Raw genomic sequence first — 17283 nt, 5'->3', positions numbered from 1 at the left:
TCCACTCCATTTTATCTGTGCCCCACAGCCCCTGCCAGTCAGCCTCATGTGCTTTCACACGCCGGGGTCCCCACAGGAAGCAGCGCTCCACGAGGGGCAGAGGTCAGCGAAGAGGAGAAAGCCACTCGTCCTTTCATTCACCACCGAACCAACAAACGCAGCGCGGCGTGACATTTACTGCACGCCTTGCGACGCGACAATAAGGCGTCGCATACATATGCATTCTAAAACAATTTAAGATCGCAGCTCGACTTTTATACGGAAGACCTGTACTTTTAACCTTAGCATTGGCACTGCACAAATAAATTGATGGTTAGCTTTTATATTTTTATCCCCCCCCCCCTCCCCGAGGAATTTAAAAAGATCTGTTTGTTTGTTTGTGAGCAGGATACACAAACAATTTGGACACGGTTTCCTGTCAGGGAACCCTCGTGTGGCAGAGAAAACCCATCAAATATTAGACTGGATCCAGGTTTTTTTTTTACACCCACCTCCCCCACTTACTTTCACGTTGCAAGATCCCAGAGGGAAACCGTTAAATCCAAATGTTATAGACAACTGTGAGACATTTTAATCAGAGATAAGCAATGAGGATGGAAACAGGTGATCGACATTTTGAGAAGAATACACCCTGTAGGACAGGAAATGCTGACTCAAACAGATGTTCCTTATGATAAAGGTTACGGACCGATTCCAGCTCTAGGTGGACGTTCTCTTTGTTAAAGAACCGAAATGCTGCTGCTGGTGTTTGGCTCCAACCCGTGAGGGATGAAAAGCCTCTCTTTTCATCTTTACAGAAATTCATCCAATCCTATTCTTTCATGTCAATCAGAGATTTGATGTAAATTGTGAATTTTCTTTTACGATTCAGGTTAAATATGTTCATTGAATATTCTAAGATTCTAAAGAGTGAAACGCAGCAGAATAAAAACTTGGAACCTGCATGAAGAATCGGACTCTTGGAAAATAGTGACGTTTGTCTAAAAAGAAAAATCCATCAGCACATGTGACGCGATTTAAAAACTCACAATAGGTTTATTGATCCATCGTAAATGCAAAAACATAGCAGACGAAAAACAATTTGCGTGACGATATATTATCTTAAAAAGAAGAGCAAATAAGGAAGACGTCTGTCCAGCAGAATCTGATTCATAAAAATAATTGAACATGTCATTTCTAGCATCAGTCTTCTCAGTTTATTTATTTTTTCTAATGAAGCATGTACAGAAAATATCATTTGATCTATAAAACTTAAAGCAAATAAAAAAATCACCAAACTGGCCAGTAACCGAGGCAGAAAGGATTAAAATGGTCTATTGATAATAATAACAATAAAAAAAAGAGAATATTCTCTGATTTCAAGTATTTTCCTTTCCAACACAATACAGATATGCTTGTATAAAATAAAACATCTCACGCATGTCCCGCATGCCTCAATGCGAATTCCCCCCTCATTAATTGTTGCAGATATGATTATATGAGAGAAATCCTAATGTCCGACGTGAATTAAACTACAACGGGATCCGTGAGTCTGGAATGGCTCACATTAAATACTCTGGCGAGGAAGGATTGTCGCTGGTGGAGCCGGTTTCGTGGTAACAGTTTGCGCCGGAAAGTTTCTCGCATTTCAGTTTGTACGCGTCCCGCTCCCGAACCAGTCTGTTGAGTTCGTGTTTCAGCTGCTCGACCTGCGACACCAGGCTGGTCTTTTCGTGCTCCAAAATGTGCTTCTGCTGGACGCGCTTGTAGCGGCAGGACTGCGCGTAACCCCTGTTCTTCAGGGTCCGGCGCTTCTGCTTCAGGCGCATCATGTCGTCTTTGCTGAGGCCCCTGAGGAGACGGTTGAGCTCCCGGACGGACATGGACACCAGCTGCTCGTCCGAGAACGGGGTCTCGATGTTGGATCGCCGCTCGTGGCGGCTCGTGTGCTCGTTTTGGAGATGGTGGTGCGCGCCGAGGACCTGCTGCGCCCCCGGCGACTGAGGGGACCCGCAGCCGATGTCATCTTTGAGGTAAGGGTCTTGGCAATGGCTGCTGGGGATGCCCTGCATGTCGGGGTGACCCGAGAGTCCCGGGTAATGCTGCGCCGGCTCGTTCAGGTGGCCGTAGCCGTCGTAGTCGGCTTGGAACGGGGGAGGGTGGTGGCTGTGGGGCGCGGACGGGTGGCCCTGCTGCGCCGTGGCGCCGATCAGGGCCTCCATCGCGTCCTCGGGCGTCAGACCGAAAGCCTGGGGGTACATCTGCTGGGGGTAACCCCCGTTGTTGGGTATCCAGAAGTGGTCGCCGCCGGGGTTTGGGTTGAGGTTGGGCGACGAGGGCACCGAGGTGCAAGGCGTGCTGCCAGGGGTGGAAGAAACAGAGTCGGGTCTCTGCAGCTGGCTGCACGGCCCCCCCAGGAAGGAGCGGTCCACCCCCTGCAGCGCCTCCTTTTTCACGCCGAACTTCATCAAGTCGAAGTCGCTGACGAAATCCATGGTTGTTTTCTGCAGTCCCAAAAGTGAATGCGCCTCAGCGGTCATAGTCGGCATAAACGAACCGGTTCTGTTCAGAGCGCTCCGGATATCCACAGATATTTCATGCAGTCAATGGAAAGGAAAAAATGGTTTCCCAAAAGTCCAAACTTCAAACGAGAGAGGGGAGAAACTCGCACTCGCCTCCCACCTGATCGGAATGTGCGCGGCGCAGCCTGCTCGGGTCCAACGCGACGAGCGCACTGATGCCGGAGGAGTCCACGAACCTCTGGCTGGCTCGGGAGACGCGCACTTTCTTCATAAAGCTGCATTGGGATGATGTCACGAGACTACACCTCCACGAGCCGCGCCAATGGGAGACGCCGAGGAGGAGCGATTTGCGTAAAAGCTGCGCTTTGCCCTCCGGAGCTGGTCGTGACGATCATGTGAGCAAAAAGGCTTTAAATGCGCAGCAGCACGTTTATTTCTACAACATGTCCGATTTAAAATAAATACTAAATAATGACTTTACATTTAAGACCAAATGCTTCCCAGTTTAATACAAATTCAATGGACGTATGGAATCTAGGCCAATCTTTAATTTTCAAATCTACATTACTAATTTATTTACATTTTATTTGATCTTAATCTGAGTTCACTTTAATGTCAGGATTTGTGGTGGGTTTTCAAACGACTGTCTGATTTCACCAGTTTTCACGCTCTTGCACCTCAGTCTATCTGTGCACTAGAGAATACTGACCTCTTCTGGCCATTAACCGACACTGCACATTAAGAGCAAATATCCCAGGTCTCAACAAAACTCAGAAACATTAACTGTTACGCATAAAACTGATCTTCTATGCGTAAATTATCAAAACATTATGTTGCTTGATCAGGCTCTCCCTCCAGCTCTGGCATGTTCTTGTCCACTGGGGACAAACTGCACAGGATATGAAAGGGTTAAACATGATGCCAAAGGCAATAAAAACGGCCGTCCAGGAATGTGGAGGCATTGTTTCAGTCGCTGGGAATAAAGGAAAAGAGAAGACGGCGTGTCGGACGAAGGATGGATCAGGGACAAAACCAGGGATTTACAACATCGTGTGCATAAAGTTTATTAAGAGACACATTTTCCTTTGTTTGTCCTTTGAGATTTCAGCGATATAAAACAAATAGGACTGTGAATATTCCACCAACAAGTTTGATGGACGCCGGCTTTTATCTGATTTATCATCGATTACACAACTAGAAGCAGAAAACATAGAACCCACAAAAACTGAAGGCAAGAAGCATCATGTTCATGTTTTTTTTTTACTGGAATGGTGTTTGTTGACTGTCTTTTAAATGAGAATGTTCAGTCAAAGCTAATAAACTGATCTGTAAAGACATGTCTTCTAAGAGGCTATAACATGCACAGACACCTCAAACGAGGAGGGTCACCTCCTTCGTGTTTGCATAGTGTCAGATAAAAAAAAAAGAAATAAAATGCAATCAGGCACAAAGACAGTCTCACTAGAAGCAACGCATCTGTTGGTAACATCCATTACCCTACTGTGTGTCACAAAAATATAGATTTGAACCTCAGGTATGGATCCAATGACTCAGTGGTGGAACATAGTGATACAAAATCAGCCTAAACTTGAATCGGGATGTTTGTGGCGTGTGGACAGATGGGGATCGCGTCTGGGTCCCCTCTGTCTTTCTGTATACACAACATCTTTCCCACACGGCAGTGATGCTCCGAGTGTTTCACTGGCTGTTGTGTCAACACAAAAAAGGCCATAAATAAGACTTAAGACACTCGTTCTCCAGTCAGGGGATAACAAACATGGAGCGAACAAGTAGCATTAGGAGGAAAGCAATGGCCAGACAACATAAAAGAGAAGTCATGATTGCTGGAGAACAACTCAGGTATGAATGGGGGGGGCATAGAGATCCAAGCTCTGTTGGTTTTAAGTTTTAAATTCTGCTGGTTTGTGTGAACTTAATTTCAAGGTTGAGGCTCCACGATGGAAAACTGATCAAGGACCGGCGCTACCACCTGCGCACGTATCCCAACTGCTTTGTGGGGCAGGAACTGATTTCCTGGCTCGTGAGCCACAAGGAGTCTCCAGATCGAGCGACGGCCGTCCGCCTCCTGCAGCACCTCATGGATAACGACATCATTCACCACGGTGAGCAGGCGAGAGGGCCCGAGTCCAAGCAGCCCGAACGCCTCCCGTGGGAAATGTTGTCATTGCAGCTTTATTTAGAGACTCGCCGTTCTCAAACTGTGTGTGTGTGTGTGTGTGTGTGTGTGCGTGTGTGTGCGTCCTTCTGTCAGTCTGTGACAAGAGGTCGGTTTTCAAAGATGCCAAATCGCTGTATCGTTTCCGCAAGGATGACGGCACGTTTCCCTTCAACGCAGAAGTGAAAATCTTCATGCGAGGTCAACGACTGTTTGAACAGTAAGTCAGTTGAGTGGGAACATCTGACCTTGAGGCGCCACGTCAGTCGTGGGCATGATCACACGCATCCATCTGAATCAGTCATTCCACACGGTAATCTCCTGCCAGATGCCACATGGTATGTTATGATCTGCTTTATTTTTTTTATTCCACGCCCGTGTCTTCAGTCTCGTAGGAGACAAGAACTCTATTCTGCAGCTGAGGGAGGAGCACGGCGTCGCATATCAACGCTCCTTTCCTGGCTGCAAGCTGATTGACTGGCTCCTCCAGAACGGAGAAGCAGAGAGTCGGAGTCGAGGACTGGAGCTCTGTCGCGCATTGCAGGAGCACGGCCTCATTCAGCACGGTGAGGGCCGTCCTCATTTGCCCTTTTGTGTGCACGTGGCTATGCGGCAGCTAACGGGCAGCTTTTTGCAGTGTGAAGAAAATACACTTGTGAGAAATTTCATTAAATCCTAAACTGTGTCACCCTGGGGGTTTTTTTTGTGTGTGTTTTGCTTCTTTCCCACCATTCTAGTGTCAAACAAGCACAACTTCTTTGACAGCGGGCTGCTCTATCAGTTCTGCATCAATTTCCGGCACCGCCGGCGTCTCTCTGAGTTGCTAAAGGAAAACGGAGGCCTGACGGTGACGACACACGAGGACAGCCGCCCCGACAGTCCGTTTGTTCTGCGCAAAACCCAACCTCAGGAGGGCAATAGTGCTTTTCAATCTGGTAAAAACAATTAAAAAAAATCCACAGTCGTCCCTTGTTATCACGTGTGTAATATGACCCCCCCCTACCACGACCCCCCGCGAAGTAGCGACACCATATTTATTTCATTATTTTACGTGTATTTTTATCTCCGTCTGTCTGTCTGTGAGCAAGATAACTTTAAACAATTACGGACGGATCTTGATGAAGTTTTCAGGCAAATTTTGGTCGTGATCCAGAAGAGATTCTGGATTCTGGATCATTATGAATCTTTCATTAACATTGAAGTCAAATGAGCTTCGGTTGCTTATCGACCAATGTTTATGAAAGCTGACACAGTCGTGTTGGGTGAGGACCTCTATCTTATCACCAGATTTAATCCAGATCGGATGTGGTTTGAGGAGATTATTGAGGAATGTGCTGCTTGGCGGAGGTTTGCACTTTTCTTTTTACCATCTTTTTACTTTGGCTAGAAAATGCTTATTTTCTCAATAAAATAATGAAAATATAAACATTTGTACATACCGCAGAATCCCGCGATATATTGGATAGATTGGAAAATAAGCAACATATGAATATATATGTTCGGCAAAAAAATCCGCGATAAAGGGTATCCGTGGAAAGTGAACCGGGATATAGCGAGAGGAGACTGTATAGCCTTCTGAGGTGCTAATGGATTTTGCTGTGATTATTGATAATGAATAATATTAATTTGAATACAGTGGGGCCAAGAAAAGACCTGAAACCGGTCAACAACGGGCGTCAAGGCAGCTTGAATTTTCTTCAGCTTCAGTCAGAGGGATTTACACCCCTCGCCCCACTGCCTGCAACTTCAGCCGTGAGATGCAATCCGACATCGGGCAAGTGTAAAACTGTTATTCACAAAGACAACGCATTTGGTATTGAATGGATTGCATCGAGGACTTCTGGTATACTGCAATGTCCAAAACGTAAAAATTGTGATTCAATAATTTTGCAGTACTCAGAAGAACTTTTACTTGTGAAGAATTACTGGCACCCGGTGCGCCGTTCATCAAGAAAGTGCTGACGGTGAGTTATCGTAATGACACATCCACCTGGCAGTTATGAATTTGGTGTAAGATGAGTCCTAAAGTCGAAAAGCAATAAGTCGTAATATAGCAACAAAATAAAATGTAACCCAAAGATTTAATGCATCCAGCTGTGTTTCCTTGTGGGCTTAGCATGTAAACTCAACTTGGCAGATACTTCTGCAGAATATATAATTAATCTCACCCACCGGCCATCACAGATGATAGGAGACGCCCTGGGATGGGGCTTCGTCGTCAGAGGCATGGCTCCTTGTTACGTGCAGGCTGTTGACCGCGGAAGCCCTGCAGCAGCTGCAGGAGTTAAGGTGGGATATATAGCATGTTACATACATGACATTTAAAGAGAAATGGAACACTAAGATTCAGATAATAAATGCATCTCCTATCACTTTCTTTAGGTGCGGCAGTTTATATTCCAGGTAAATGGACAGTGCGTTCTCCACCTGGACTATAGGACGGTCTCCAAACTGGTGATGATGGAAACTCGCTCTGTTGTACTGGAAGTTATGGAACCACTGGAATGATTACAACAACTGCTATTTCAACCGTGCATAATTCGATCCTGCGCATTCTTACGTAATAATTATTTTAATAGATTAATAGACCACAAAGGCGGAATAATACATTTCTGAAAGTACACGGCAGAAAGTCCATTAGCTGCGATTAGAGCAGGAACTGGGAACAAGCCAAAAATAAAATTCTTTAGAATTATCATGAAGCCTGCTCAGAGATAATAAAAAAAATTAAAAAATTAAAAAGAGCAGTACCTTTGAATGTAACTGCACTTGCTCGAACTGAAATATAATAATACTAATAAACAATATTTAATATTTACACACCAGGATGGGAACAGTTCAAGTGACCATTCAGGGGGGGGTGAAACAATCAATCTCACTGTCGTGTCTGAGCGTGTTTTCATGAACATCATTTCATGACCAATAAAACGTTGTTTTTCAACCTGAAAGTAAAATATTTTTTCACACACAAAACCAATTCATATAAACTCCAGACCACAAAGACGCGGCGAGGGTCCATACAACGACTTCCGTCGTTCTATCGTCGCCATTTTGGATTGAGAGTATCCCCAGTTGGGAGAGGTACTGGCGAGCTAGCAGGCTCGGTTCCCCACCGGTGCAAGTACCGAATTTACCCGAGGGTGGTCTTATTATTGTTTTCGGAGGACAATATTTTCATGAGCTGTGCACAACTCCGGCCTGCCTTTCACATCTCCAGCTAGTCAACATCTGCGGCAAAGCTAACTAGCTAGCTAGCTAAGCTAGCTGCGAAGCATCAGCACCGGCTTTGAGGAGAGCGCATCGCCCCCACTCTATGCGGCCCGACTCCCCAGTTCAATTTTTCGTTTGGTATTTCTGTCGGACAGCCAGCGTACGGGTAGCCCCCCCAGACGTGTCATAACGTGAGTAAAACGCATCGATTATCCGCGAAGATGAGCTAAAGGCTGAGTGGTTTGTCTCCACGCTAGCTTTGATGCTAAGTACAGTGGGTGACCAACCCTGCAAATATGGGTACCACAGCTAACGGCTAACATTAGCGCATAACGCTATATGCACCGTAAACATCCTAGTCCCAAAGTCGGTGGCCACGCTGGAACGGAACGGGTCCCAAACAACATTTTATATAAAGTTACTGTTAAATCAGAACGTAAATGACGTTTACGTTGACGCATACCTGGCAAAAAGCAGGCTCGGTGATAGCGGAGCGGTGCTGGGCCACTAAAGTTCTGGGAATGACGCTATCTTCCCATCGTCAACACCATAACCGTGATTACCCGAATCGAGAGGGTGTGTCGCCCGTCGGGGTTTTATGATGATGATTGCTTGGATTGATTGAGTTTAAATACCTGTGATTTGAATCAAGCCTACGTCAAATGAATGTGTCGTTTGTTTTGCCAAGAGCGATGTATCAACTCCCAGTAAATAACCTCACAAGAATCAGGAGAGCGAGGAAAAAGGTCAAACTGGCCCTGGAAGACATCGGACTTGAGTATTGTAAGGAGGCTGCAGAGGTGAGTGTGTTTTACTTTGTAAAGTATTCTAAACAAACATAGTAGAAAGTTCTTTATATTACACATTTGGATTTTATCACAGGGATGTGATGGAAACATCCAAGTTAACTATTTAAGTTTTGAATGTGTCTCATGTCTGTGTGACATATTACAAATTGTCATAAAAATCTATAAAAGTTTAAGTATACTGTAATACTGTATTTAATTCCTCCTGTAGGAGTTCAGAGATTTTTGCCCCGATGACCAGTTTGTAAAGGGATCGCTTTGCCTTGATATCTGCACCTGGGACCCATCATCCTCTAAAACACAGGTAAACTCTCCCTCTGTGTCCAAGGCTGTTACAAATTGTCTTTCTCAATTCACTGCAGTATGTTTTTGCGCCCCCCCCCCTCCCCACCCTTGATTTCTTATAGGAGTACCGATCAAAGCCATTTTGCTGCACAGAGTGTCCCTTTTCCTCCAAATACTACTCAGGCTACAAGAATCATTTTCGCAATGTGCATCGGCAAATATTTGACAGTAAAATTCTTCTCATCTGCCCGTACTGTACATTCACTGCAAGCAAAAGAACTTTGGAGACGCACGTTAAAATATTCCACATGCCCAGCTTATCGCGACAGAACTATGGAAACGCGCAGGGAATTGGACTTGGAAGAAAGGACAAGGCCTATCTCGATAGAGTCAGACAGGGGGATGGCGTGGAGAAAGCGATGTACTTTTGCAAGAAGTGCTCATTCCGGGACACGCTCTACAACGTTGTGAGAAGGCACATCTACAGGGAGCATTTTAAGCATATTGTATCGCCTTATCTTGGAATGGTTTCTGATTCATCTGTCAAAAATGGTGCTAATCCCGTCAATGGCAACAGCATCCTCTGTAAACGCTGTCAGTTTTCCACTCGTAGCTACGAGGCTCTAGTGCAGCATGTCATTGAGTACCATGAACGCATCGGCGCTCAGGTAACCACCATGATAGGACACGCTAACGTCGTGGTATCCCGGCCCCAGTCCTTAGCAGACGCATCTCAGAGGGGCCCTCAGATTTTTAACAGGGGCCATACACATAGAGTTGACCCCATTGGCTATTTAAAGCCAGTGACCTCTGTTTTTAAAAAACAGTCTTCCGTCCTAGCGAGCAAAGTGCACGGCACGGTCACTGGAAACAGCATCGTGACTGAAAATAACCCCACGGGTGTCAACACGGCGCAGACGCAGAAGTGGAAGATATGCACCGTTTGCAATGAACTTTTTCCCGAAAACCTTTACAACGTTCATTTTGAGAACGCGCACAAGGCAAAGAAAGTTTGGGCGCTGGCAAAGTACATAATGAAGATCCACAACTTCACCAGCAAGTGTCTGCTTTGCAACCGTTACCTACCGAGTGACACGCTGCTCAACCACATGCTAATCCACGGGCTCACTTGTCCACAGTGTCACTCTGCTTTCCATAGCGTTGAGAAGATCATGGATCATGTTGCTCAGGCTCATCCGGACGACTTTGTCGGACCCCCCGGCGCATCCCCTTTAACCTTTGACCTGGCTATTAAACAAGACAAGTCCAGTAACGTACAACTGGTTGTTCTCACTTTTAATATGGACTCTGTCAATGGTCAAGATCAGTCGGCACCTGCTCAGAATAGTATTCCGCCGCTCGTAAAAGTCAGTGTTCCCAGAATAATGGAGAGGAAGGGCGAACCACTTGCTTCTAGAGGCTTCGCCACGGCAACGCACAAGGGCGAGGTCGGAAAGACTCTGTGTCCACTGTGTTTCATAATCCTCAAAGGTCCCATTTCTGAAGCTTTGGCTGTGCATTTGAGAGAGCGCCACCAAGTGTTGCAGACAATGCATCCTGTCGAAAAGAAGATGACCTACAAGTGCATTCATTGTTTGGGGGTGTACACCAGCAACATGGTGGCCTCCACAATCACACTGCACCTTGTGCAGTGCAGGGCTGTGGGTCGGACCCACGCGAGCCAAGGCTTCAAATCCGCTCTGACTCTCAACTCATCTGGGGCTGGCTACCTCAAGAGGCAGCCGCCAATGCAGATAATGTCTGACCCCAAGAAGATGAAGTTGAGCAAGGAGTCAAAGATTTCCTCCATAACTATGAAAAATCAATCTGCATACGATGGCCTTGCACTGGATCCAAGAAGCTTTGAGCACGAGACGTATGAGGCCAGAAAAAAATTCCTGACGTCCTACTTCCACAAACGACCTTACCCATCTCGTCTGGAAGAGGAAAAGCTTTCTGCAGGTCTGTGGCTGTGGAAATCAGACATTGCTAGTCACTTTGCAGTCAAACAGAAGATCTGTGAGAGCCAATGCGAGACCAAGAAGTTGTCTGTGCTGCTCGGCTTCGACATGCACGCCATCAAGAATGTTAGACATAACTTGATGTTTGAGGAGAGCAAGTCTGACGGCTCTGTAGTGGGAAGATGTACAGGTATCAAGTCTGGTACTCCAAGGACGGACCCAAAGAAACAATTTGAAATACTGAACTGTCCCTCGAAACTCGGCACATGTACAGAGACCATTTCAATTGACTCGGACAGTGAGCCAGAACTCCCAGAAGCAGAGCCTGAGAATCGAGACGTTGACGAAGCACAAGGCAAGAGCATAATATCCGAGGAAGCCGAAAACCTGACAGAAGAGACAAAACCTGCGAATGCAGACGTTCCTTCGAGAGAGCTTGAGAATAGTGTGCCAGATGGGGAAGAAATACTTGGATGACTTCCTGTTGGAATCTCTGGCAGAGGTGTGCCTTGGTGGAGCAAGAGGTCAGTTAAAAAGGAGTTAGGACAGGTCTACAATTACAAATCACAAACAGCTCAAACAGCATGGATCATAAAAATGTTACAACTATTGGAATAAAGCAAAATTTGAGTCATGCTGCATAATTATATAATATGTAATTAGCCTTGTATGTATTTAACCCATTGTTTCTTTGATTGTTCATGTAATCTGTTCACCTTTTGACTCACTAGATTTTTTTTTATTGGATATGCCAACTTTCCTACTTTCATAGTCATGTTTGCTCAACTGTAATATATTGTCATTTCACATTAAATCGTAGGACATGCTAATTGATGTTTTAATAAATGTCTGTTTGCTTAATAAAGGTATTTGAAATCCCCCCCCCCCCCCCCTCACATCAGTCACTGCAGGTCACCTTTGACAGGTCTAATCAAAGCATTAATTTAAAACATGGACAGAAATGTTTGAACTTGAATTTTGAAATGTTAAGTATTGCAGGGAAATAAGTAAATTTGAATGTTTAAACAGTAATAGAAAATGAGGACAATTAAAAATAAATAAATCTGATACTTGGTAGCAGTTAAAGAGAGAAAATGTCAGCTTCTTCACTGCTTTCCAAACTCGGCTAGTTTGTTTATCAATGCATGAAGGGACCTTAAATGTCAGTTTTATTTTCAAATTCACTTGATCTGTGTCATGACAAGGCATTCTGTTTCCTATTTACATTCAGTGAGAACAAAAACAACACTGACGACTAAGTCTTTCAGGTGACGTAGCTGATCCTGGTCCATTCCACAGCGGAACCATCAGGCGTTGACAGGATCCTGGTCATTTTTCTATGGGTGTGGCTTTCTTGTATGTATTAGTTTTCCAGGGCAGCTTTAACTGGATTTAAAAAAAAGGTCAAAGGGGGGAAAAATATTGCCTTTTTCTGCAGGTGGTTTTATTCAAAAAGACAGTATGCATTTGAGATTAGTTATTGCTACAAGGTTGTTTCTATGGAAACAAACTTGAGTATTCGGCCTCGACAATACCCAAAAATCTGTGTAATTAAGCGCACATTGAAAATTATCGCAAAAGCTGTGCTACGTAAATGACCGATTAAATGTTTTCCCAAATTAAATAATTTTTTAAAAGTGTAATCATAACGTTGCAGCACTCAACGAATACGACGCAAACAGCGTGGAGCCAGTTCATTCAACTGAGCTTGAAATATGTACGCAGTCCGACACCGCCGCAGGCTTTCCAATGGGTTACCTTTAATTTCCTGGGGCCCTTCGTTTCCGGTCTCCCGCCGACGTTGATTGGTTCCGCGCCAGGAGGAGGCGGGGTTTACAGCTGGTACAGTAGCGGAATTGGCCAACCGCCAGCGTGCATCACTCTTCGGGCCACCGAGGCTGCAGCTGCAGAAATGTCCATATTGCCTCCGTGTTCGCGACTCTCCGCGTAGCTGCTTCCTCAGACGTGAAACGGCAGCCGTGAGTATACGCCTCGGTAAATGTTTCGCCACATCCGCCTTATGAATGTAGTTTGTCGTTCTTTTTGATGCGTTTCTCGCTGTTTACTGACGGCTAGTTAGCACACGGAGCTAAATCTAGCCGCATCCTGCGTTGCAGCCGGAGATGTCAGCGGTGATAGAGCGGGCGTCCTGACGCGTTCATTGGGCTTGATGTACCGTTACGTCGGTTTAGTGTTGTAATGCGTACGCGGCTGTTGTTTGCATGTGAATATCAAATGATTGTTTCAGTTTCAAACAGCACGATTCAGTTTTCTGTTAAGCATTTCTGTTATCTCCTAGTTTCCATTCATTTCTGTACAATAGCAGGAACCTACCAGCAAACGGGGGGGGGGGGGGGGGATGAACTATTTATTTATATATATCTATGTATTGTAGCGAGCATAACAATCTATAATCAAACTATGTTCGCTGGCGCTGCCACTCCGGAACACACCGGCAGGAGGTAACAAATGATCGCTCACAGGAATTGAAATCACATTTTTTGTGTCTTATGCTTGCAGGATGCTATTTCTGGCAGCGCCATAAAGGTGCAGAGGATCTGATCCGACACGCCGAGGAATGGCCGGTGAAACCGCAGCATCTGATTAGGCCGGCTCCGTGTTGGAGGTTCACCGCGTGGGGAATGATGTCGTACAGTAACCGAGAGCTGGTGGAGTCCTTCATTCGCTACAAACTGTCTCAGAAGAACTTCCCAACCTCCCTGCTGAGGCCAGAGGATGCCGGTGGAAGGACCGGGGGAGACAAACCCAACTCCGCCGGCAGAAACGGCTTGCCGGTCGGCTCCGGCCAGCCGGGGACGCCTTCGTTTCCGGCCGCTAACCCAGAAGCCGTCCAGGCGGCTCTTAGGGACTCGGCAGAGGAGTTTGAACTGCGCTTCACGCAAGCATTTAGCGATCTCTCCTCACAGCTTGACATCACTCCTGAAATGGCCTACCAGAGCTTCAAAGGTGTGATGGATGAGATGTTCAAGGACGAAGTCAACTGGGGGCGTATAGTGGGCCTGTTCGCCTTCGGCGGCGTGCTGTGTGTGGAATGTGTCGAGAAGGATGTGAGCGAGCTGGTTCCCCGCGTTGCAGACTGGATGACCACGTATCTGGACGAGCGCATTAGTCCGTGGATCCAGAACCATGGAGGATGGGTGAGTTGGGATGGGACGAGCTCCCAGTGCTGACTGACATGGCTGCCGTTTGACTGGTTTAATATGCTCGCTGTTCAATCACATTTGTAGGGCTGCAGAAATCCCGGCTCTCATTCAACTTTTTTTGGGGGGGGGGGGGGGGGTATTGTGGAGGAGCTTTATATTTTTGTTTTATTTCTGAATTTTGAATGAGGAAAAAAGTAGTTAAATTGTGTTAAATACCTCCACACATACAAAGAGTATTGTGTATATAAAATAATATTCATAAATGCGTATTTTTGCCTGCATGTGTATAAAAAGACTAAAAAGAAAATTATATATTTTTTCCAAGGCTGATCCAAAGAGCCAGTGTCTATTTTTAGATGCAGCATTCATGTAATGTTTATGTAGAAAAAAAAACCCCAAGACATTATCTCATAAGAAAATTCCTCTTTTAATCTGAATGCATTTGTGATTCCAGGACTGTTTCGCCAAGGTCTTTGGAAGAGACGCCGCTGCAGAGGCGAGGAGGTCTCGGGAGGCTCTGAGTCGGTGGCTGCTGGTCGGGATGGCGCTGCTAATGGGAGTTGGGGTTGGCGTTCTCATCGCTAAGAAACAATGAAGGCGCTGCGTCTCGTCCATCGCGGCACGCGGCGCATGATGCCGACAAAGATGAGACGAAACAGCTGATGTTTACAGACGGCCCGGGCTGCGTGCGCACCGACGGGAAGGCGATTGGCTAAAGCAGATTGTGGGCGGATCCAGAACACGTCGCTCGACGAGCTGCTTTGCTTCTCAACCCCGCTTTGTCTCGCATCTTTTTAAGCCGTTCTTTTCCCCCAGTTATTGAGATGTTAACTCTCCAGACTGGAAATGCTTTAAATGAACCCGATAAGCTAAGAGGCATCGAAGGAGATTCAGCTGGTTTGATGAGGCCGTTTATTTTTGACCTTTTTTTATTTGAGTGTTATCCAAGGACCAATAATTTACTGCTTACAAACTGACAGCTGACAAAGAATTTCAGTTATTCTTTCTTTTTTGCTGTGTGATGTGCAGCTCTCTTTTTTTATATATATATATATTTGCTGTACTGACGTTTTAGGCATGCTTCAACAAATAAATATATTTATGTTTTTCTTGTGTCTTTGTTTTGTTGGTTCATAAACAGCCACTGAGGAAAATGCGCTCCCAGGGTTTGTAAGATGTGATTATTAGGGCAGTTGCTTGAGGGGTTTGTGTCGCTTAAACTTGAATCCGTTATGAAAACAGTAGTTGATGACAGGTCACAGGAGTCGTTTGGGAGAGGCATGTTGAGACTATCCTCGAAACCGATGCACGACCAAGTCGTTTTCAGCAGATATGAGTAACATCTTCACACAAAGGTGCTGCAGATCTGTGGTGAAAGCGAGTCTCCTCGCAGTAAATAACATTAAACAGTGTTGGGGAAGTAAAAAAAAATGCATGGAGTTAAACTCCGTCGCTCCAGTGTGAGATCAACCACGTTAATATCCGCCATGTTTCGAGCTGTTGAGCCGCTTTTAGCCCAGCTTTGCTTTGTTAGTTGTTGCATCTTATTTTAGAAGTCACTCGGTTTAATTAATGTTACTTTGGTTGGTTGGTTTGTGGAAACAGCAGATGGAGACCAAAAACAAACTATTTAAACGTTTTGGCTTATTTGTGACGGCTTAAAAAGCAGGTAAGTTTGTATCAAGGTTAAGTTTTTATTATAATTTATGCTTTTAAAGTTGACTTTGTTAAAACCGTCATTATACTGATTTATGCAACAAATGAAAGAATGCAGAATTGGCATAGAAGATATCAAAACCATTTTAAGTGCAGGAAGGAGATATTAAAATATTTCTAAATTCACAGCCGCTCGGTTTATTTCATTTCATCCATTATATCGGTGTCGAAGCCTTTGAACCTTCCTAAAGTCATATTCAGATCATCTCCATTATAAAAGGCGTCAGGAATGAACATGACGTCATGAGCCACGCACACGCGCGTTATCTCTAAGCTGCAGCGCTCACGGTTTTGGCATCCTGTGACAGTTTTGTGTGTGTGTGTGTGTGCGTGCGCGTGGAGCTGTAATGATTGTTCTGACCTTTAGGGGGCGCCCGTGCACCACACGTTTCAAAGTGGTACTCCATGAAGCTGCAGGAGCTGCATTTATTAATTGAAATGTTATTTTCCAGGCTGTATTTTGCAGTTCAGCAAATTGACACGAGTTCCGTTCCGTCGGTCAGAAATGCATCCTCTTCCTCCGTCAGGATGACATTACAGAGAATCCAAGCAGAAACGTGCTCCAAAGATGGTTGACATCCATTTAAACCAACTCATCAAATAACAAATAACGTCTCTCTCTCTCTCTATTATTTCTGCCATAATAACCAATGATCTGCAGGATAAAACAGGCTGCGTGGCAGAAGGAGCCTCGTGAGACGGCTGCTACCGGACGGCCTTGTGAGTTGTGAGTGGGGCCTGTGGTTGCTAATCTATCCCTGGCATTCGGTGCCATTTCCCCAGAGCAGAGCTGGCAGCTGCTGCAGATAAAGAGCCGACAGAGGCAGCGAAGGAAAAAAGAGTAAAAATGATGGATGTGCGTGACAAAACATCTCCATTCTTCACTGTTCGCCTCTTTTTGACTAAACGTGATTATTGTCTATAGAAGTGGCACCTTTAGCTAAACGTGGGAAGTGGATTCATACAGAATCCCGTTATTACATCCCATAACAAGGTAGCGATGGCGGTTAAAGGGTCATAAAATGCACTGGGAACAGCCTCGGGTTCGACAAGCGACTCGGCCCGAATGCTGATGACGACAAGTCCTTGTCTTAGAGATGGTTTATCGCCAGAGCACACCAGGGTGTGTGTGTGTGCGCGTTGTCACGAGTGTGTGGCGTGCACAGATGCTCACATGGGCCGTACACGCAAAATGTGAAATCAAATACATAAAGGAAATCCGTATCCGTCACCCGTGAGTCTACAGGGAAGCAGCACAGGTGTCTTCTTTCACAGGTGTGGCCTCAAAGTGAGAAGCGACTGGGTTCATCTTGAAACGTTTCCGTAGCAGCAGATGACACAGATGATGTAGTCGTCGCCTTTTGGTGTCGGGCCTGAAGTGCGCTCGGCGCCCCTCGCTGACTAACTGAGGGGGGGGGGGGGGGGGGGGGGGCAGCAGCAGCAGGTGAAGGGTTCGAGTTCTGT

At 45.7% G+C, this 17283-nt stretch overlaps 5 protein-coding genes across 5 annotated transcripts in view; 4 read left to right on the top strand and 1 right to left on the bottom strand.

Annotated features, from left to right (window-relative positions):
• LOC137898138 (DEP domain-containing mTOR-interacting protein-like) overlaps positions 1-765 on the top strand; it is a 3633-nt gene extending 2868 nt beyond the window's left edge. The window contains exons 9-10 of the mRNA XM_068742135.1: positions 29-102; positions 726-765. Of these exons, the coding sequence (XP_068598236.1) occupies positions 29-102; positions 726-765 (114 nt within the window). The remainder of the gene's footprint in view (positions 1-28; positions 103-725) is intronic.
• Positions 766-1072: 307 nt separating this feature from the next.
• Positions 1073-2519, bottom strand: LOC137898282 (transcription factor MafB-like). The gene has a single exon (XM_068742304.1). It carries the CDS (start codon positions 2517-2519, stop codon positions 1542-1544), a length of 978 nt encoding a protein of 325 aa, XP_068598405.1. The 3' UTR covers positions 1073-1541.
• Positions 2520-4278: 1759 nt separating this feature from the next.
• si:dkeyp-97e7.9 (DEP domain-containing mTOR-interacting protein) lies at positions 4279-7185 on the top strand. Its single transcript, XM_068742597.1, has 9 exons — positions 4279-4361; positions 4446-4624; positions 4774-4897; positions 5065-5243; positions 5415-5612; positions 6314-6451; positions 6571-6641; positions 6862-6966; positions 7060-7185. Exons 1-9 carry the CDS (start codon positions 4279-4281, stop codon positions 7183-7185), a joined length of 1203 nt encoding a protein of 400 aa, XP_068598698.1.
• Positions 7186-8579: 1394 nt separating this feature from the next.
• On the top strand, positions 8580-11757 carry adnpa (activity-dependent neuroprotector homeobox a). Its single transcript, XM_068742746.1, has 3 exons — positions 8580-8687; positions 8905-8997; positions 9101-11757. Exons 1-3 carry the CDS (start codon positions 8580-8582, stop codon positions 11414-11416), a joined length of 2517 nt encoding a protein of 838 aa, XP_068598847.1. The 3' UTR covers positions 11417-11757.
• A 1717-nt stretch (positions 11758-13474) lies between these two features.
• LOC137898521 (bcl-2-like protein 1) lies at positions 13475-15075 on the top strand. The gene is made up of 2 exons (XM_068742563.1): positions 13475-14097; positions 14558-15075. The coding sequence occupies exons 1-2, from the start codon at positions 13582-13584 to the stop codon at positions 14696-14698; spliced, it is 657 nt and encodes a 218-aa protein (XP_068598664.1). The 5' UTR covers positions 13475-13581; the 3' UTR covers positions 14699-15075.
• The last annotated feature ends 2208 nt before the right edge of the window (positions 15076-17283 follow it).

The sequence above is a fragment of the Brachionichthys hirsutus genome, chromosome 8, assembly GCF_040956055.1.
Source record: "Brachionichthys hirsutus isolate HB-005 chromosome 8, CSIRO-AGI_Bhir_v1, whole genome shotgun sequence".
NCBI lineage: Eukaryota > Metazoa > Chordata > Actinopteri > Lophiiformes > Brachionichthyidae > Brachionichthys > Brachionichthys hirsutus.
Note: the sequence above shows the minus strand (reverse complement) of the source record. Positions and strands in the feature narration are given on the sequence as shown.